General features: G+C 40.5%; 1 protein-coding gene and 1 long non-coding RNA gene across 5 annotated transcripts in view; one reads left to right on the plus strand and one right to left on the minus strand.

The window, feature by feature from the left end:
* The window catches only part of NYAP2 (neuronal tyrosine-phosphorylated phosphoinositide-3-kinase adaptor 2), a 136,623-nt gene that overhangs the window by 83,327 nt on the left and 31,135 nt on the right, over positions 1 to 22,161 (plus strand). For all 4 annotated transcript variants that reach the window (XM_068692156.1, XM_068692157.1, XM_068692155.1 and 1 more), the window contains exons 5-6: positions 159 to 1,256; positions 20,574 to 20,786. In XM_068692156.1, coding sequence (XP_068548257.1) covers positions 159 to 1,256; positions 20,574 to 20,786 — 1,311 coding nt within the window. The remainder of the gene's footprint in view (positions 1 to 158; positions 1,257 to 20,573; positions 20,787 to 22,161) is intronic.
* Positions 775 to 3,450, minus strand: LOC137861096 (uncharacterized). The gene is made up of 2 exons (XR_011099373.1): positions 3,338 to 3,450; positions 775 to 2,947 (listed from the first exon to the last, which is right to left on the minus strand). It is a non-coding gene; the product is annotated as an uncharacterized lncRNA (long non-coding RNA).

A 22,161-nucleotide genomic window follows, 5' to 3' on the forward strand; every position in this document is an offset into this window, starting at 1 on the left:
AGTGTTCTACTAGTGTTCTACTGATGTAATACTAGAGAGAACCAGCAACAAGCTGGTCCCAGTAAATCCGTTCCAGAATTATGACACTAACACACATCCTACGTTTGATAAAGGTTGTTAAATATTTCTGATGAATTTGTATTTTGTTCTTTTTTCAGTGTCAGCCAAACCAAGACCTCACAGTGATGAATATACAAAGAAGATTCCACCTCCTAAACCGAAACGAAATCCAAACACTCAGCTAAGCACATCTTTTGATGAAACTTATATCAAAAAGCATGGCCCTATGAAGACACCACTCACTAGGGATGCCTCCTTGTCACAGGTCAGCAGTCCTGCCCCAGACACAGAGGAAGAAGAGCCTGTATACATTGAAATGGTTGGGAATATACTCAGAGACTTCAAAAAAGATGAGGATGACCAAAGTGAAGCAGTTTATGAGGAAATGAAGTACCCTATATTTGATGACGTAGGCCAAGATTCAAAATGTCAATGTGAATATGACCATCACACTTGTTCTTCTCAGTGTGCTACTCCCACAGTGCCTGACCTAGATTTCACCAAGTCTTCAGTGCCATCTACACCCAAGGGCTTGCTTTGTGATATACCCCCACCATTTCCAAATCTGCTTTCTCACAGACCTCCACTGCTGGTGTTCCCACCAGCACCAGTGCAGTGTTCCCCAAATTCTGACGAGTCTCCTCTAACTCCGCTAGAGGTCACAAAGCTTCCCGTTTTAGAAAATGTGTCTTACATCAAACAACAAGCTGGAGCTTCTCCATCTTCATTGCCACCTCATACACCAGGCCATCAAAAACTGGAGAAAGAGCAGACAGTATCTCATGGAACTAGCACTCCTGGGCACACCTCCTCACCTCCTCATCCTTCTACCTTATACAGAACACAGTCTCCACATGGTTATCCTAAAAGTCACTCTGCCTCACCCTCTCCTGTCAGTATGGGTAGGTCTCTTACCCCTTTAAGCCTCAAAAGACCTCCACCTTATGACTCTGTACATTCAGGAAGTCTCTCAAGAAGCTCCCCATCAGTGCCTCATTCTACAGCCAGAAATACATTGCAAGAAGGAGGAAAGATGGTAAATGTCTCGGTCAGTACATATGGGTCGTCATCTCAGAGTGGTTCCCGTTCTCGGACACCTACCAGTCCTCTAGAGGAACTAACCAGCCTCTTTACCTCAGGACGAAGTCTCCTGAGGAAGTCCTCCAGTGGCAGAAGATCTAAGGAACCTGCAGAAAGTAAGTTCTTGATATATTTTTTCCTCGTTCTTCCTCACAGAGTAACAGCTTCCACTGTATTTTACTAAATCAAACATTTGCAAAAAGCAATTCCCTCAAAAGTCTGAATTCTGTATATATATATATATATATTTATCTAGAAGAAAAGTAATTATTGTTAAAATTAGTTTTCATATGGTTATATTTTAAAGATTTTTAAGCATGTATACCTTACTACAGAAGCCTGTCAGGCAGGAGTACAATTCATGGCTCAGTCTTGAGAAAGGAGTCAGTTTTGTTAACTTTTCCACAGTCATAGTGGTCTCATGTGAGTTAGGGTCCTCTCAGTATCTCACATTCTTAATTTCGCAGCGGGTGCTAAAATGCAGTGATTGTCCAAGAGGTCTGCAGTGAAATAACCAGACTGTAGTTGTTTTTTGGCAGAGATTGATTTATCGCCCTTAACTTTGCCAATGATCACAAGGTGTATGGTGTAAACCAGAAGTATCAGCTTGAGCCATTCCCCTCTTTCCTGCTGACGGCTTCTGTGCTGTGCCACGGAGTATCTCTTTCAGCTGTGGTAGTGTGACTGCTTGCGAGGCCATACTGTGTGAATCAATCTCAAAACTAACATGACCTAAAACACATTAACCGCACACAGAGACAAGTACAGCAGGAAGTTGTGCAGGAAAACCTTAAGCCAATATTGACTTTGAATATACTATATCGTAAAACCACTGTCCCGTGTGCATTCAGGTTTACACAAAGCACGCCTTCTGAGTTAGTGAAATACGGAAACTCTTAATGAAAACAGCAGGAGTCAGAGGTGTGAGGGAAAGCAAGACCTAGCACCAGTGTTTCTGGTGCAAAGAAATGTTCCTGCTCCGTGGTGCCAAAGGCAATGTCTTGCCATGAACATTAGCCATAACACCTTTTGTCAGAGAGCAAAGTGTGCTCAGTACACTTTCTCCTCTGACTTCCATAAAATCAGTTTATGAATTTGAAGTCTTGCTGCCTGCCTGAAAGGAAAGCTCTTTTTTGGAGAACAGCCAATTTTATGTTTGTGCAAGTGTTATACCTATTTGGTAGCTGTAATGTGTAAAGTGCCATGTGATAAACCGTGGTGGCTGTTAAAAGAAGGTATCCTTGTTTCCGGGCCAGTATATTGCTGCAGAAAAGGTGAATTTTCCACTGCCTTTGCAGTTGTGTTTATGCTGCTCTGTTACCTTACTGACAGCAGAGTGGTCACGGCTGAACTCCTTAGCTCACACTGCTTTGGGGCACACTCAGGGAGCTCACAAGAACTCCCCTTCCAGATTTTTATGGGCAGATTGTATCTGCCTTTCACATCTGCTTTACGGTCACAGAAAGCTAGGCTGGTGTTGCCAGGTCACCTTGCTCTGCCTGGTGCTGGTTGTGCCAAAGCTCAGGTGAGCAGTGGTTGATCATGAGGTGCCTGCAATACCAGGTACTGCACTGGTGTCCTGCTAACACCTCTCCTTGGTAAGTAGCTCACTTGGTTCCTGCATGTCTGTGATCACCACCAGCTCAACTGGGCTGCCCATCAGTGCCATCCTCAGCTGCTGAGCGAGTACGTGCAAACAGGTAAGTATGGAGAAGCTCGGTGGTAATGGCTTGGGTTGGTGCACAAAGCCTTCCTCCTCATTCATGGGCTCCTCTGCCTCAGCCCCGGCAGTTTTATTCTTGCATCTCTGCAAATCAGGAATAATGACTGAAGTCAGAAGGTGGAGGTGAGAATGGATACTGAGAGTGAGCAGGATACTGAGAATGTGAGTCAGGGCAGCAACTCTCCTTATCTGGCTGTAATACTTTTGTAGCCTGCAATCATAAATATTGTTATATGAGCCATAGCTCCATGACTCAGTAGGGTTTTATGAAGTGATTACAGTAATAAAAATACAATAACACCAGAGTTGTATGTTGGGTGGAAGCAAAACTGTGCCTAAAAGGTAAGGTGATTTTTGCAATTGGGACCAATTATGAGGGATGTGCTGTGACATTTAGAAATAATTGTAGTGAAGTGGTAGAGAGAGTTTGGCAAAATGCAGGCAAGACTGAACATTATTAAATATGCTACTTACTGAGCAGTGACCAGAAGTCCTCTGTAAACACCATGCTACGCCAGAGCTAGTGTTGAGCCTCACAAATTTGATGGTTTTATGCTTACTGTTGGCAGAAGCACTAGGTTTGGAACCTGTGGAAATACCTGCAGTGAGTGTGGCGTGTCCAGGGAAATGTCAGGCAATGCGTGTGCTTCTGTCCCATACCTAACTCCAAAAAGATCTCTATATTCCACTTGACTGAAATTGAATACAGACTATCAAAGGACATCTCAGTGATAAATTTAAAATAAATCTTGCCCTGCAGATCTGTACCAAGAGCAGCTTTTCTTACTGGCCTCTCAAGAAGCATTGTGCTTCCTCTTTAGGAAGCAGAAATGTGCTCGTCATTGGTCATAAATGGTAATACAAAAGTCATGAAATGGAAACCTTGTTCCTTTACTTTAAGGACAAAACGTTCATTTTATAAATGGATGCCAGTGGTGAAAAGACTCTGGAGTGCAGCTGTGTTGAGTAAATGAACTGACTGCCCACCTAATCCGATTGTAATTCGTCTGGTATTTACATTATGCCTTAATCCTACGGGATTACTGCACTGAGGAAGAACCAGGTTTGTACTCAGATATTATGGAAGTCCTTTTAGGATGCATAGAAAACACATACAGGGCTAGCATTTCATGTCCTGCAATTTTGCACTGAAATGATCCACCATAAAAAAAATAAAATAATAAATCTAAACCGTGGGATTTTAAAGTAGAACGTGCTCAGACTACATTTTCTCACCATGATGATATGTAGTGATACCATGGGTAGACTGGACTAATCGTAAGATGTGTTAAAGAAATCTTGCCCCTGTAAATCATACTGGAAGCTTAAGGCACTCATTCAGTTCTGGATTAGTTTTTTAAACTACGAGAGAACAAATGCATAGCATGGGACTAACTGGGACTGCCACATTTGTATATGTGACACTTCAGTGTAATTTGGTCTCCACATGAAGAAAGATTTCCAGAATCCAGAGGATAAAAAAAAAAAAAGAAAAACACAGAAGAGCAGTTACATGGCTTTATGAAATTGTGCTAAGAAACTAAGAATATGTGCTTCTAAAATATGAAATTATTCTGAGCACATCTCAAGTAACTTTCTCATTGAATCCTCCAAGACACAGCCCTCTGTGACTTGTCTGAAGCTCTCACTGCCATATGCTAGTCCAAAAAAATAGCACAATACTAAATTTTATATTCAGATGAGTGTATTTGGAAAATATTGCAGCAGTTACAGAGAAAATTCTCTCTCATCTTTATTGTTATTGCTGCAACTGACTTTGTGGAAATTTTGCACCTGAGTCCAGACTCAGAATTTATTCCCCAGCTTTTATTTTGTGGCATTTTTGAGTGTGTTTCTTTTGGGGGAGGGGACCTGCACAACCCCTATTTCCAGTCGTGTAAAGCTGCCCCTGTCCCCCCTTCTGTATTATTTTCTTTGTTCTTCTGGCATTCCTCCCTCCACCCCCCTCTTCCATTTTATTATTGTTGAGTTCACTGGAATTACAGTAGTGGGAAATTGGGGTAAATCAGTGATATGAAGGAGATTGTCACCTCAGGGCCACATTTTCTGAAGATAAGAGCTTCTGGTGAAGCCCCAGCCGAGTTACCAAACGCGCTCGGCATCCTCAGGCTGCTGTTGTGATGTGCGTAGCCAGATTTTACAGGCAGCTCACTTACTGTGCTGTGTTCCCATAAAAGTTCTCTTGTGTGCTGTTAGCTTCTTAAATATGCATTAAGACACAATTAGGAAGGTGGAGAGAGAAGAACAAAGGAAAATAAATTGTAAGGGGAAATCAGAAATGAAAATGGGGAAGATCACAAATAAAAGCAGAAGGATGGAGAGAACCCTACAGAAAACTGAAGAAAGATGTCAAGCACGAAAAATGTGAAAGAATAGAAAAGACAGACGTTTTTAATTGTCAGTGACTGTGAGGTAACATGGTAGCATGCCCTAAAGTTGGCAGAGCCCCATAAAGCATAATGTCAGTCTCAGAGGTTAGAGGAAACTGTTTTAAGAGTGCCAGCTGCTGAGGTTGGGATACACGGTGCACTTTCCTAATGCCTTTGGAAGGTGTGTGCGTGTACGGCTGCTGCATCCAGCTGTGCTGAACACCGCGTTGCCTTTCCTTGTAGCATATTCACTAAGTTTCTGTGTTACACATGCCCTTCAGAAAGCTGGAATTAGGCAGCGAGGGAGGCAGGGAAGGTGGGAATAGTGTTTCTGGAGCTGTTTGCTGTGTCTGTCTATTCTGCAGCACAGAAACGTAGTGCGCCGTGAAAATACTGACCTGAACTTGTTCACATCCAGGCACACCCACCTACTGGAAAGCAAAGCACTGAAGCTGCTGCTGTGTATCTGAGCTGCACTCTTATGTTTTTGTTGGTTTTTTTTTTTTGTTTGTTTGTTTTTGTTTTTTTTTTTTTTTTCTGGGCAAAATGGTCCCGTAAACCCTTGCCACGGCTGACCAAACCTTTTTGTTTGTATACGGCTTGCTTCCATTTGCCAAGGCTCCACTTTCCTTCCGACCTCCTGGGAACTTCCTGCCTGATTTGAGCAAATTTGCAAATGTTCCTCCTAATGAACTGCACCCGGTAGTCACCTATCTAGCATGCTCTGAGCTTGTGCACGATGCATGAGATTGGCACACACGATGCAGGGCAGTTTGCTGCTGCTTTCCTTAGCTGCTCTGCGGGGCTTTGTACCTTCTGGGTTTTGCCTATGGAGTTTCCCTCTTCAGCTTTTAGTCATAAACAGGGAGGAAATTTGTGAACATGCTACTTTGAAGATTCAGTTAAAGTGATTGTAAATTGGGATGATTATTAAGATTTCCTGTTCTTGGCTGGTGCCCACTGTGTTAGGAATCTAAAATATTTTATTATAATTTGACAAATAGTGTGTAAATAGAGGGCTGAGAGGAAAAATGGTTCAACTTGTTAAAAAGGAACTCATCCCAATTTCAGACAGCTGAGGCCCTGCCACAAATAATTTGTGGAGTATTAGTGGAAACATTTTAAATGCACTTTTAAATTAATTAATTTATTTCTATGCTAATATTTTCCAGAGAGCTTGAAAATAGCTTTGGGGTCCCCGTTAGGTAGAACAGTATTTTGGAAAAAGAGTTTGGGAAATGAGTCAAGTGCAAATCCTTCTCATGGGGTTTATTTGGTTGTTTAACCTCCACCTCTGTGCATTAAACACAGGATGAGGGACGTAGGGCAGGATTTCAGTTTGTGTATTTCTAATGAAGTTAGAATGAAAAATGCTGACTTAAGGAAGGTGGACTTAATATGCCATTGAACTTTCTAAAAATTTGGGTACATTCTCAGCTTCTGGTATTCTGAAGGGGTAGGGCTTGCCTACAAGACTAGGCTGGCTATAGGCAGTGTTAGAGCTGTTCCATTGCATACCGCTCGCTATTCCTCGGCTACCGCACAGCTGAGAGTCAGAGTCAGATACCGAAACTCAGAAGCTGAAATAATGTCTAACCTCTAGGTTAATATATTTTCTGTGGCTTTATATAGAGGGTTGTCATCCTAGTCCTTCAGCCCTTTATAGCCATTGATTGCAGGCAGTCTGAATGTTCTGTTCAGTCTGAGATAGCTACAGTTTAACAGAAATAACACTGCATACCTGAAATTATTCGTGAATGATGCTGTACTCTTGCGCCAGAGGTATATTGGCTGCTCCATCACAGGTGAAGCAGCTGTTCCACTAGAGGTTGTATTTTCTAGTCTAGTGACCCGTGATATACAGGGGGTTAGACCAGGTGGTCACAGCAGTCACATCTCATTTGACAGTCCTGAAAGTTGATCTGAAAGAAGAGACTTAGGTGAGGGAGCAGTGGGAAATGCCGCGGGAAGTGGATTAGAGTGAAGGAGAACACCAGCTTTGATGAGGATGACACGCACTCACCACAGGCAGGATGTGGGCTTACCACAGGTTGTTGCATTTAGTTAAAGCCTGAAGAAGTCTCTGTTCTTGCCCCTGAGCTACTATTCATTGAGATATAAACAAGCTTAAGCGTTGCAGCATCAGAAATGCCTTCTTCAGGTGCCCACTTGTAAGTGCATGTTCAGGAGAAGAGCTGCGTACGTCTGCACACATACAAGCCACGAGCTGCCTGCTCTGCTGGCAGCAGGTCTTTGAAACAGTGCCCTGTGCTGAGGAACCTGCCTGTTGTGATGACTGGATGCCAGCAGTAGCTGTTGGGAGACAGAACTGAAAATGGTGGAAGTGTAAACACAGGAGTGACAGGATGAGGATGTGCTCAGCATCCTTCAGGAACCAAGCTTTTGAAGCAATAAATAAAAGAATAGCTTCTGCAGTTGAATGGTGTTGAGTACTGCTTCAGCCATGCCTTTTGTTGTCCTTTACTAGTAATCCCTAAATTCCCCACTGCGAGATGGTGGGCAATGGGCTAAATACTTTGATACGCATCAGCTCGTCTGGCCAGCTGGAGCCTCTTACTTGTTAAAGGTGAAATATGTTCCCCCAATTAGCAATCACAGGAAAGAAGCAGAAAGCAAAATCATGGCAGTCAGGGTATTCAGCTAAGCACTAAGCTAACCAATGTTTCCAAGGTTTATGCTAAGTGGGAAAGACTGAGCTGCAGAACAAAGATACAAAGATGTGAAACGTGTGAAGGGATGCATGGCAGCTCCGTGGCAGATTGCGTGTCTCTGGGTGCCTTCACTGCCTCATTGTGCATTGCGTGCCAGTAATGCAGTCCTCTCTCAGCACCAGGAATAATGCCAGGTTTGAGAGCTTGTGTTTCGAAAGGATAAATCGGTAGGTACCCATTCCTTGATTGAAATGCACACTGCACCATTTGTCGTCTTGCTGCTTTCACACAAAAGTGAGTATGTCTATCTAAAGGGCCCTTAATCAGTCAAGTCACTAAAAGGTGGGAAGTCCCCTCCACTTTTGAGATGAATGAATGTCTTTGTTACCCACAGTTATTAAAACAAAAAACACGCGGTTTGAGATGATATGCAACGGTTTTGCTAATTGGTACCATGACATTGTCTCCTCTTCTAATTCAGCAATTTAGGCTCATCAGAAAATCAGGTCCTCCTGGGATCACGACCGTATACAGAATCATTGAAGAAGACATAATTTCATAAATAATTGCTCAGGTTTTTCTGGAAACAGCTGCTGTTTCTGATTGATGTATATGGTCTTATTTATTCCTTCTGTTTGTATTATTTGACTGCTCGATATACTTTCTGGGTAGCAATTTAATCAACATGTCTTTTTATGAAGAAGAAATCAACTTATAAATGGTAAAAAAAAAAAAAAAACGAAAGAAAAAAAATAGAGATAAAGCTACTTTCTGTTTGTTAGATTTCAAGTAAAAGATGGTTTCAGGTAAAAGACTGAAAAAGATGGTTTCTTTGGGTTTTTAATATAACAGGATAACGTTGAGTTGTCTGAAAGTTGTTAAAAATAAAGGAAAAAGCCCCTTTAATTCAGTTACTGGCAACTATTTTACAGTGTCACCAATAAGCAAAGCAACATGTGCTGCACTTAAGGATGTGGATAATGATAATAGATTCTCAGTTTTGAGTGCCATTGATTTTTTTTTTTCTTTTTCCCTGAACAAAGCTTTTTAAGCCAGAGAAATATCTTGACCTTTAGGCCAAATCCTCAGCACTTATAAATCACCACTTCTTATTTGAAGTCAGAAGAGGTACTCCAGTTTACACCATCTGTGTTTCTGGCTTCAAGAAAATAAATTTGTCCTTTGTGGCTAGAACAGAATGGGGTAGTCATACAGCAGAATGGTGAATTGGAGAATTTATAGTCGTTTTGTTTTAAATGGGACTACATAATTATGGACCAATTTGTGGGTGCTCAGTAGAAGTGGTTAAAGACATTTAATCTGGTGAAGGTTTCCATAAGCACACATTATCTTCAATGAAAGGGATAAATACAATTTGTTAAAATTTCTCACTGTGTTTTTTAGGTAAGGCAGTAGCCATTTGGGGTATCTGGGTACTCCTTCTCCAATGGAACTAAGGAGAAAAATAAATAAATAAATAAAAACAAATAGGTAGGAATCTAACTACTTTGGTTTAAGGGAATGATGCATTTTTATTTGCATAGCCTCTACTCAGGATGTTGGTGTGGCTGTATCGAAGGGCAGTGGCCAGCCCGGCAGTGCAGTGTTGTGGCTCCACAGGTTGGCAGTGTCAGATGCTGGAGAGGATGTGCCCAGAGCTCAGAGGGTGGCAGCTGTGACACCTACAGTGGGTGGCTGTCCTAACCCCATGCTGCCATCCATGTCCTGGATTTGATATGTGGCCGCGTTTCATTCCTGTCTGCTAGAACAGAGAATGGCTACATTGAGCATGGACATGTTGAAACCTTGTACCCCGGAGAGGTGTTACAGGACTGGCTGATTATTTTTAAACTGGTGTGAATTAGAGATAATTTATTTGAAGATAATATGGAATATTATGGAATAATATGGAATCTCATGCTAGAGGAGATGTCTGGCATCAGACAGCTTTGGTTTATAGCACTTCCATGGTGTGCTTTTCTAAACTCGTATCATGCGTTGCAGCAATTGGAGCATTAGCAGTCTTAGTGGAATTGCAGTTTGGGCATACAAAAAGGGTACCTGTGCAGGTTAGCTTTCCAAAAGGGATAAGGTGAGTTCATAAAAGTGTGAATCAGACCAGTGGATGGTGAGGTAGTGCATCTTTTGGTCAGTCAGCCATGCTGTCAGGGTGAAGCCATGAATTTTGGGGTTGCCATCTGGCTGGCAATACAGGGCTCCTTTTTCAAGGCAGTTGCTACATCTTTTAGAACTGGACTTTATAACCAGGGGCTGGTACCTGGAATTGAATCACTTTTTCTTATAATTAGGATTCAAATGCATTTTTCTTTGTTTTAAAAAAGTAAAACTAGAGACCCTTAATAGGAAGGCCTACATTTTGTCTGTGTTTATTTTTAAGAAGAACAATGTTCATGAAGTGCTTTTAACCAGATGTGGCATATTCCATAGGTAGGCATATGGAGATAGCATTTCAGCCTGTTTGCTCAAATTAAATCACAAGAAATGAGATCACAGTTTTGTTTAGGAAAAATAACCAAATTCTGCTAGACCAACCTACCACCACCAACCTGAGGACTGTGAGCTTTACCAAGGTGAAACAATGAAACAGAGCTTAACAATTTCACCCAAATTTACCATGAACGCAAAAAAGAGTTTCACTAGCAAAAATCTGCAAACCCCCACCCCCAACCCCCGCCCCTGAAATTGGAATATCTACATCATAGCCAAAGGAGCTGCTCAAGATCATTTTTAAATGCAAGTCCTTTGAATGCTAGCTTATGACTTCAAACCTGGTTTCATGATCTTTTGAGCTGCTGTCATTGCATCTTTACAAGAGGTGGAGTTTAATTAAACGCCTTATCTACACTTATAGTGAAAAAACTCTTGCTCTAAAAGCTATGTGCTTTTAAGAGAAGATGGTGGGAATTCAGGGAAGAATAAAGGAAAGAACAAGGTTTCCTCCCTCAGTTCTAAAATCCTCCAGTACTTCTGACTGCTCTTCTTGATGTTTCTTAAAACGTCTTTACCATGCTGATCTGTGTAACAAAGACTGACAATTTCTTGGGCTAAGTGGCTTATATATCCATTTTTAAAAACACAGATTTTCTGGCATGTCTGATTTGATTCCTGGCAGAGTGAGCTCAATTTTTAAACCCCGTCATTAAAGGTCCAATCCAAAGGTCCTTGAAGTATGAGATAAGACATACTTCAGGGGATCCCATTATAAATTACGGCAAGAGTGTTCCTCTTCTTGTATTAAGTTGTTGTTCCTTGCAAAACCACTCTGCAAATCAAGGCATTTATACCTCCAGAATGTAACAGTGAATAATACAAAGTCTAAGAAAAAAATAGCATGTGGACTGCATGGTATCCCACATATTTTTTGTCAGTGTATTATCTAATCTACCCATAACACCATGATAAAAATAAAAAAATAAAAAACTCTGAATTGAGAAAAGGTAGATACGGTCTCCTTAAGTTTTCTCTGGGCTTGCCAGGAGTCTATCAATAACAAGAGAAATCACCGAGTTGGAAATAGCTTTATTTGGGTTATACACATAACTTTGATTCAAATATTGAACCCTTAAACTGTAGGAGTGTATAAACATCCAAGGTATATATAAGGTGAGAAGTACAGGAACACTGAAGAAATAATTGTCAAGATGATAATGCATATAAAAAAAATAGGTTCATTTGCATTCAATTTTCTGTGAAGGTTCAGGTTACTTTCAATTCTCTGAACGGAATTATCCATCCCTAATAATTATTTTTTGTTAAAACAGTAACATGCAATTAGCACTTTATCTGGCATTTAAGAATGAGTAAGGAGAACTATTGTTCTTGTAACTATTCATCTGAAAAAGAGAAGCTGTATGTATAATTTTGTCGGAGATGGGAATGTCTTTATTTTAACGTGTGAATTCATAACTCGAAAAGTACCTTCCTCCAGGAAATCTACAACCATTTTACTGCTTGGGCAACGTTTGTATAATTTATTTTTAATTTATATGTGTTGTAACACATACAGACACACTTGCTGTGCACTTGCGAAAGCAATAATAGTAATGTCTTGCAAGCACGGGCATCAGCCGGAGCTGTGTAAGGCCATCTGCGGTTTTACTGATTTCCTCGGGATCTGAAGTCTGTGCTGCCATGGCTTAACAGTTGCTTAGCTAGCAAGAGTAAAAAACAGTTTCACAAAATGAAACCAGTAATTAGAAAGGAGGGAGGGCCTAAAATCATTAACTTTGTTAAGAGACAGAGAAAGACAGAATGGTATGGATGTTTCATTCTGTAATCGGTAGAACTTGCAGAACAGTACCCAGCTATGGCTTGGCACAGCATCTGCACTGAAAAGTCCATGTGCTTGTGCTTGGCTTTGTAAGGCTGAGAGCAAAATTCAGGTAAAGCCAACATTACAACAACTTCAGTCTTTCCTTTCACTGGTAACATACTGTGATAGAAGGAAAGCTGTACGGATCAGATATTTGTTCCAATATTGAATGGTAAATTTTCTCATTTGCTAAAGGGCTCTATAAAGAGAAAACCATTAATAACTTTTATCTATATGTATATATATATATACACACAGGTAGTTAAAAAAGAAAAAGAAGAAGTAATTTATTTTCTTTCCAACTTTCTATCTGATTTTTTATGTGAAAATCCAAGGGTGAGAATTTTTTCTCCAGTTTTCACAACCAGTGCACGCATTGCTATCTTCATATTTTTTTGACCAATGACAGATTTTTGTTTACTGCTGTATGTGGATGATGCCGTATACTTTAGAAGATACAAAAGTGATCAAACAATGGAAAAACACTGCATTTGAACCGCTGTTGTAGTTCAAAGGCTGCTTTTCAGCAGAAAACTTGACAAAAAATGTTGCCAAGTTTGATACAGTCAGCACTTCTATTAACAATTGATATTTTGAAGTGAAGCTTTGAAACTTAAGGTCATGAACTGTCTTCCAAAACATTTTTATTAAAATGTCTGTATATTTCAGCTTTTTTGTCTCTCCCTTTTCTTCTGATTTGTCATACTGTGCTAGCACATATGCAGTGACCATCCAACCTTCAGTTCCACATCAAAACATGAAGGCTGTGCACCTAAGAACCTGAATAATGGAATGAGAATGTAGTGAGATGAACAATGTTGGGAAGGAAAGCAGTTAAGTAAGAGTAGGTTCCATCTTCCTTTCACATTGAAAGCTAGTAACAGTTGGGCAACCTTTCATAGCAAGGTGTCACTGATTTCCACAGTTTAATTGCCTGTTTTGTCTAACAGTGTTTTCTTTGATCAGTGCTGAGTTTAGGGTGAGGATGGCAAGATGTGCTTGTGTTGCACACACATGTCGCTGAATAGCGTCAGTCCAAGGGCAGGGTCAGTGATACCTGTATGGAAGGCAGGAGGAGAGGTAAGGTTCTCAAGACTGCCACAAAACCATCCCAGCATTTCAAAATAATCATCTTTCTTCTTCTTGCACTTAAATCTTGTTTGCTGCAAATAGACATAGACCATGTATGTACCCATCTACAAGTACAAATTCTATGTGCACGTATTTAGTTTGACTGAAAGGGCAGCCTGGATTATCAGTGAGGGGGGCTGGGTGCACAGACTACGTAGGAGAGATGTTTGCAGCTCACCCATAGCAACTATGCTATACACTCATATGAATCAGCCTAGCTGGCTAGCCCAAAATAATAACTACAGGAAAGTCCTTGCTTTGTTGAGGTCAACGACAAAATTGCCTTTGACTTGCTGTACTTAGATTTTTGCCCAAGAAAACACTGGGGAACAGAGAGGCTTGTGTTGAGGTTCTGTGAGGTTTTGGTTATTCCCAATATATCCAGCTTTGAAAACTGGAATTAGACATATATATATGTATATATCAGAGAATAAAGTGTTCTGCTTAATTACGTAACTGTGACTGCTCCGAGGTAAGTAGTAAACCTACTAATAGAGTACCACAACACATCCTTTCTAAGAATACCACTTGATTTAATGGTGAGAATCCCAGGATGTTGATTTTTAATTGCCTTGGTAATACAGCTGTAAAATAATGCATATACTTCAGGTATATTCTTAGTCAAAAGATCAGGCTGTGACGTGAACTGGATCAGAATAGGCACATGTGAAAGATCAAGGGTGGGAGTGAAAGAAATCATTATGAGATAATGATGGCCCCATTGGAAACGGGAGGTATTATGTTGTCACCATTTCTATAATATGTGGCAAAATATAACTGTCTTAAATGGCTCTCCTTATGTAAGATTAAAAACAGGTTTTCCTATATTTCAGTCAATCAAGAAGATGACTGACTAAATCACAAGAGGATTTCTCCTCTTACTGTATGCCATCAAACAGTGTTAAATGTATGTCTTAAAATGCAGAACTTCTAAAACTTTATCTTTTAAGCTACTGATAATGCTGGTTGAAATTTATTGAAATTTGAAGAATTCTTTTTCTCACCTAGATCTTAATAATCTTAATTTTTCATTGAATATCACTTACTTCCCTAATGGTCCTTCAGAAATTTCTGGAGTTTCATATATACTAAGTTTACTCAATGAAGTTAACATATGAGAATATCTGTCTCCCTTTACAATGTTTTCAATGTTTTTCTCCTTTTCCAAATTTCTGTTTTGTATTATTTTTTATTTTATTTTATTTTTAAGTCTGAAGCTTTGGATGATCTTTTGTTATAAATCTACCCCCCCCCCCCCCCCCCCATTTTTTATTTTTTTTTGGTCATTCTCCAATTAATTGCAGTATGGGCTTTTTCTCTTCCTATCTCGTCGTTGTTCTTGCCAGGATTGCCCACTTAACAGCTTTGGGATAGACACAGAAAATCGACCAAACAGATTCTTCAGCGGTGCCTCTTTCCCTCCCCTTGCTGTCTGTAGCAGGCAGGGCTGATCTTGGCAGGTCCGTACCGGGCAGATGTGAACTCATCCGTATTTCTCTGTAACAACAAACCCCACGCTGCTCACAGGAGCATGTGCTCAGTGAACACCAAGCAGCATTTCAGCCATGTCTCCTTAAATGTTAGATGGTTTGTGAGACTCTTTCAGGCTTTCTATTGATTTTGCATGGAACTAGGTCAGAGCTGCTTTTAATTGAACAAGCTGGCTGCTGCAACTCTCACTTAACTGTAAAAAGGGGTATTAAAAATTGATATGCAAAGCAAACTTCTGCCTAATTAGCAAGCAGATGAAGTCAGCATAGACAAACCACCATAGTTAATAAAGATGAGGAAATGGCTTTCACTGACAGTATAATATACTCCCGTTTTGGTGGAAAAATGGCTTAAGCACCGAGCATTATCCACGTTTCTCATGTGCACTATTAATAGCCTATTTGTTTTCTTTGGGCGGGCTTGTGATACATTTACGACTGTACAGATCAGTCAACCACACATCAAGAAAGCCATTAAAAGGCTGATCCTATTTTTGAAATGTGTAGTACAGGTAAATACAAATTCCTGGTGTGCAGAAAGAAGTAACACCGGCCTGGGATTTCCTCAAGGGCTCCACATATGAGGTCCACAGTGGATGGGCACATGCTGCTGTTGTGCTGGTGGCATGATGTAGGACACAGGTGGAGCTGGGGGTGGCTTTTTGTCCTCACCAGGACCTAGAGGGAAAGGATGAGGAAGGGGCTGAAGCCTGAGACATGTCTGTTAGCTCCGACCACACATGTGCTGGCTGCATTCTGATCCCACGTCTCTGTCCCTCCTGGTGGCCAGGTGTCCCTTTGGGTATGTCCCTCACTGCTGCTGGTGGCCAGGTGTGCCCTTGGGGACATCACTGCTCCTGCATGCCCACCGTGCAGCTGTAGGTGTGGGGTGAGGCCTGTAGTGCCAGGACTGGGGTGCTTGGGGTTTGTCATTCACCCCATCGCCCCATCCCAGGTGCTGTTCTGGCTTTACATGTGCCTGCTCATGCTTAAATATAGGCCCTGTGAGCAGTGCCATTTACTTCCCAAAGTATCCGAGTTCTGCCTGGAGTGATGTATTATTTATTTAGGTTTATAACAAACACACAGAAGAAGACTACATGAATAATGCATGGTTGATTAGCTTATATGTTTCAGCTCACAACTGACAAAGACGGCAGAGAGCAAGCCTCCTTTAAAGTTCCTTAAGACAATGGCTCTTCTTCTCTCCCCCAGAAAAGGCCCAAACAGTTACAAAGGTTCTGCTGTTTATCACCTAGCTTTGTGCTAACCAGAACCTGAGGTTAATTTGTGTTTGAAAGAGCTTAGTGGCAGCCTGAGCACAGAGTATATATTCATTTGAGTGGCAGCTTTTCAGGTAAGATGTTTTCCTTAGCTGTGTTTTGCAGTCTGCTTTGGTCTGAGCTACAGCTGATTAACCCGGTTTGTTTCTCACTTTCTTCAGCATTTACAAGTCTTCCAGTCCCCCAGCTCACACGCCAGCCTCGCCGAGTGCGTAGCTGTTAGGGGATCCTTCATAAAGGGGAAACTGTACACATCAATTATAAATAAAATATGTTCTCTGTACAAGATTCTAGCCACCATCTTATTCTTGACATTGAAAAGCCTGAGATTTACGTGATATAAATAAGGAAAATGCATGTCTTTGAATATTAAAATACAGTGACACCTGGAAGTGCTTGAAGCATTTGAATGCCTTTATGGCAGTTCAACCAACTGTATCCATAAATATTTAAAGCAGTGAATTATTTCTTGAAATTTACATTTTTATGTACTATTTTGGCTTACGAATTATTGAACAATAAAGATGCTTTCCATAATAATTTCAGCTTTCAAAATACAGCACTTGACTGTGAAAAGATTTGCCTGTGGCCATCATATGATTCGGTGAATTCCCAGCATAATACTGAGCTTCAGTATCTCCGAACTTCAAATTAAGGTTTTTAGCAGCATGAGGTAACTTAGATCCCATCTGTGTTGCTGCACTTCTCAAATAAAAAGTAATAATAATAATTTAAAAAAAAATATGTGTGGCAGCTACTGTTATGTTCCAGCAGAGTATATGTGACCAGTCAGAGTTTGTGTCTTTAGTAGGGCAGCAATGTGGATAAAGTGGCCTCTTAAATCTTGCTGTAGTCTTTTTCAAGTATTGCCCTGTTTAAAATACACTTTTAATACACTGGCTTGAGTTTCAGTCAATGATAAGACCACCACCCCATAGGTACCAACAGCCAGGAGCTACATGTGTGCTCTGCTGTCTGCCAGTGCCTCCTGCCTGACGGCATGAGTGAAAATACAAAGCCATGACCACCGTGTTTTTATGAGGGACAATAATTTCTGCCACTGAGTTTGCTCCATGGGGCTGCATTTTCAGCAGAGAGTAGCTGACAGTATGAAAAGCTCCAAGTGCAGGTGGGAGTCACCAAAAGGTCCCAGTGTTGCTCCAGGACCTGGGAGAGGAGTGTTTGGCACTTCTGGAGCTGTCCCAGACACACTAAAAGTGAGATACTTTTTTAATCAAGCAAGAACTAGCACAGTGATTTTTTTCTTACTGACTGAGTATGATTCCCACTGACAGTTATTAAGGAAGCTGAAATTCTTGTAAAATTCCCTACAAATTATTTGAGTGAAAGTGAAGCAGTACAATTTTTTATTATTTTCTAAATGTATTCTGAAGTAAACAGGAAAGTAATATTATAGAAAACCAGATAAAACACTGACAGGTTGTTTTTCTGATTGTGTATCAGTGTTACTGATAATGATCACAAAATAATAATGATTTGGGCTCTGGGATGGGTTGCTTGACATTATAATCTGATTCAATCTGCTTTTCATTTTTAGGATATATTACTTTTCAGATAAACTGAGAACTGAAAAGCCCCCCCGAAAGAATAGTGGAATATAAATTTACAAAGTCTAGACAGCCAGCTGAAAACTGATTTTCTACACCTTACAAAGAAACAGACTATAAGCCAACTCTTTATTTAGCCTGAATACTTCCATAGTTTCCAGCTGTTTGTAGAGAACTGCTGTACTTTGATCTAGCTGATAATAAAACTAGGAATGCACAAATCATTTTTATCAAGCACCAAGCACAAATGCTCCTCTTTTGAGTAAACTGAAGTGGACAGATCCTTAGCTCCACACTCACATGGAGTGTTTCCACTGTAACTAAGGGCTGACTGCACGAGCATGTGAGATTTCAAGGGCTGGTGTTCAAGTAGTGTCAATGGGATGCACACAGGGAAGGTTTTCACCAAGGCAATCACAGCGTTTCCAGTAGCATGGCATAGTAAATTAACTCTACTGCATGATGCGTTGAGCTGGGGGGTGCTTGTAGGGCCAGCTTCGGTATTTTTGAACACACTTGCTATTCTTTTGGCTTTCTCTTCATTTTGCTGAAATGTAAGCACTGCAAGCTAGACAGAGTCCTGTATTGGTGGGAAAGAGAGTTGTGTGCACTTCCAAAATATTTTGAAATTTTGGTCGTTCAAAGTGCATGTTATTGGTAAAAAGAACAAGAAAATCAGATGCGTGTGCATATTATTTTTGCGCAATTATTTTTGATAGATTGACATTCAGAAAAAAAAAAAAGCCTTTTTATTGGTAAGTGAAACAGTTCAAATCTAGTAATTTGGGCTCAGCAATTCTTTGCGCAGCTCTTTGTATTAGCAAGTCTCTTTCCGCAGTCACAGAGCTGTGTTACAGACACCATAGCACAGGTCCCTGAAAGGCAGATGTCATGTTCTACTGATACAGACTGCTATTCAACTTCATACCCTGTGGGGGTACTAAACAGGAAAAACAAGCAGTTTGGATTTTCATTACAGTATTCTTTTTTGCACACATTAAAGTAGGTAAGTGACCTAGAAGTTCAAGGAAGTGGTTTGATTTTTGACTGTCTTTGTCACACAAATATCACTGAGTGTTGTTTATGGGACTTGCTAAACTGGGATTGTTTTTTACTTTTCTGATGGAATGTTACTACTGTGAGTAATAACAAAATAAATAAAATTTTGGAGGTTGTGGTATGATATCCTTAACATGAATTTTCACTATTAATTAATAGTAATTCGTGAAGTACATTAATGGTTACACAATTAATATTACACTGCATATCCAGTTAGATTTTTTTTTCCCAATATGTTTCCTTGAGGAAATTTCAGAATGACTCTGTTAGTGCTCTTCAACAAGTTCATCTGCAGACTGGATTGTCAAAGAACTCAAAGCCAAAATATGAGATTTTGTTGCTGTTGTGCTTAAGTGTGGTCCCTGTCATCCCATGTAGATGTCAAATATTGCCTCTACCACTTCTACTGTCGCAAGGGTGAATGGTGGGAGAAGGGCTGAGCCACAAAGCAGAGTTCATTTTCATGGGACTGCACCACCTGCGTGGCAGTTCCCGCTGCAGAGTCTCAGTTCCAGGCCCTGGGGGGGATCAGGAGAGGAAGGGGTTACTCAGGCTAATTTTGGCACTGCATCTCTGGCAGTCCTGCACACCCAGAGCACTGCCGGAGATATGTGGATCCCCTGGGGGCTGTTGTCACCTCCTGCTTGTGAATGGCTCCTGGCATTTTCCCTCCACTTGGCTTTCCCCCATTTTGGAATGTCTTTTGTAGCCACAAAAAGATTTCCAGGCAAGTCTCAAGGAAAGATTGTCCGTCTGTATTAAGTGTAAATTCCAAGACTGTTGGTACACGCTGAAATTAAGGTACATCAGGGGGCTGATTTCTAAACCTGTATGGCTAGGACTGAGAGCATCACATAAGGATGTTTTTGAGCTTAAATATGAAGCATAAAAATCCAAACTCATACAAATGTTTTCTATTAAAAGGAATTAAACAGTTAAGGCTTTGAATAACTGAGTACCACAGTGATTAGCTGTTATGACTTAGTAATCTAATACTTCTTCAGTGTATAGTTTTTCATGTGAGTTTTTCACAGCTACAGATGGAAAAGGTTGAATTGTTTCTCCATCGCATTGCTCAACCTGCAAGAAAAGAAATGAGCGTCTCAGGAAAGGAACAGAAAATCACCAGCCATGAAGAAAGCTGATATCACTGCCTGAAAAAAAAAATAAAAAAAAATCATTCAATTGTTTTTTGAATTTCTTCCCTAATATTGACTCGTGGTGTTGCAAGCAGAAAGTCATTGTACGACTCCAAGGATTTTTCAGAGAAGTGAAATATTATTCCCTAGGTTATGGTGTTGGGCACACCCAAAATATTAATGCTGGACAGATTTGTGGTTCGTGTGCCTTCTGTTAGTGCTCATGGAGGAGTGCAGATATGTTGCTTGCACAATATTGCCTTAGGAGACAGCTTCCTTAGAAAGTGCCCAGAGAACTTATTCTCAGAGAAATGACAGCTCAAAAGAATTGAAGTATTTCCCTAAACTGTTAATAAAAGCATAATTTGATAGGATAGCATTTTCAGAAATATTTTCCTGGTGTGCAAAGTTTTAGCAAAAAAGTCACATTTTACCCATCTCCTGCATTGTGTATTGTTTTAATTAAACAGTGTGTTGAAACCAACATACGTAATAGGTTTGGGGCCTAGATAGCAAAATGGTGATATAAATTGTGCTTAAAAGATTTATGATTGGTATATATAGAATACTGAGCAAAACATTGTTACATGATATACGTAATTAGCAGGCACTCTATAATGAAATACGCATTTGTGTATTTTGTAGAACCGCTAGATGAGCTGAAGATCAGAAGTCACAGCACTGAACCACTACCAAAGCTGGAAAACAAAGAGAGGGGAGTCCACCATGGGACAGCTTCCTCCAGGGAGCCAGGGAAAGCTCAGGAATGGGATGGAACGCCGGGCCCACCCATGGTCTCCAGCAGGCTGGGGAGATCCTCTGTCAGTCCAACCATGTTGGCTGGAAGCAACAGCTCAGGTACGTCTAACAGCAGAGGGGGGAAGCTCTCATGAATCTCCTTGTGAGCTAAAGGATCTCTGAAGATGTAGGGAAGCATCTGGATTCTTCAGGCTTCCAGATATCTTCTAGAATCTGCCCATTAGTTGCTGATGTAATAAGCGTTGCGCTGTCTGCTTGTGCTCTCTACTGAAACAGGATTGGGATAGTGATAGAAAATGTAAACCTGTAAACTTGCCATTCAGCTATTTTAAAAGAAGTTTAAAAAAATCCATTTGACATTGAAGAGGAACACTAAGGCAGAGAGCCCTCCCCTCTTTGCAAATGACAACTTAGAGAAAAGTTCACAAATTCAGATGTCACATATGGTAACAAAAACGCACTGCAGAAACAAGGTTCTTATTGGTATGCTAGGTGAGTGGACACAGTTGCCTTTTCTTTATGCCTATACATAAATTTCTATCAAAGTGACTATAGATTTCAGAAGTCTCAAATTCATATCTATCCATTTTATCCATCATATTTCATATATATATAATAATGAATTGCCATAGACCATGAAAAGTAATGCAGCCTGTTTAATAAATTGAATAAGACAAACACACCTGATAAATGAATGTCCACCTAAACAGATATGTATAGCTCTTGGATAAGCACTGCATTATCACTTCTGAGATTTGACAGTTCACTTAGAGTATTGCTTATTGGTTGGGCTGTGAAAAATACCCACTTTAAAAACAGCTGGCATATATAGAAATGGAGCCTCATGGCCAGTCTTCAGTAAAAATAAGGCTATGAGGGAGCTACTCAAACAAGAAACTATTCCTGCCGGAGTGGTCTGCTGGGCAGTAGTGGCAGAGATTAGTCTTTACAGTGCTGAGATAGCAGAGTTACTCAGCACTCATGCAGGGCATTACTTCCCTGTATGATAATGGGACTTGCATTTTCCCTGCCTTGCTGGAAATTACACCAGAAACTCAGTAGATAACTTGAACAGCCTTTACTGATGTGAAGTATCATTTACAGCAGTTGTATAGTCCAGCTTTTCTTGCTACAGCATGCCCATGAAACAGTCCTGCCCGTAACAGCAAAAAGGACTTTTCTGCAAATTTCATGACTCCAGCATGGGTAATGTAGGTTTTAGTTCCTTTTGTTAACATTTCTACTCTTACAAAGCTTTCTGGTACCTAGAAATTTTCCAGGTTAGCACACAGCTTTGCTAAGAATTCTGTTCCCGGTATATTACACAACATCAGTGCTAGTGCAGGTAAAAGAGTAGGTTTAAAGGTACCACATCAAATCATATCAGGACATTTCATAATTACACCAAATGTCTGTAGCAATATTTTCAGTTCTGCTGGATGACACCGTGCAGCAGAATGGAAGGGAAATGAAA

The sequence above is a fragment of the Anas acuta genome, chromosome 9 (assembly GCF_963932015.1).
Source record: "Anas acuta chromosome 9, bAnaAcu1.1, whole genome shotgun sequence".
Taxonomy (NCBI): Eukaryota; Metazoa; Chordata; class Aves; order Anseriformes; family Anatidae; genus Anas; species Anas acuta.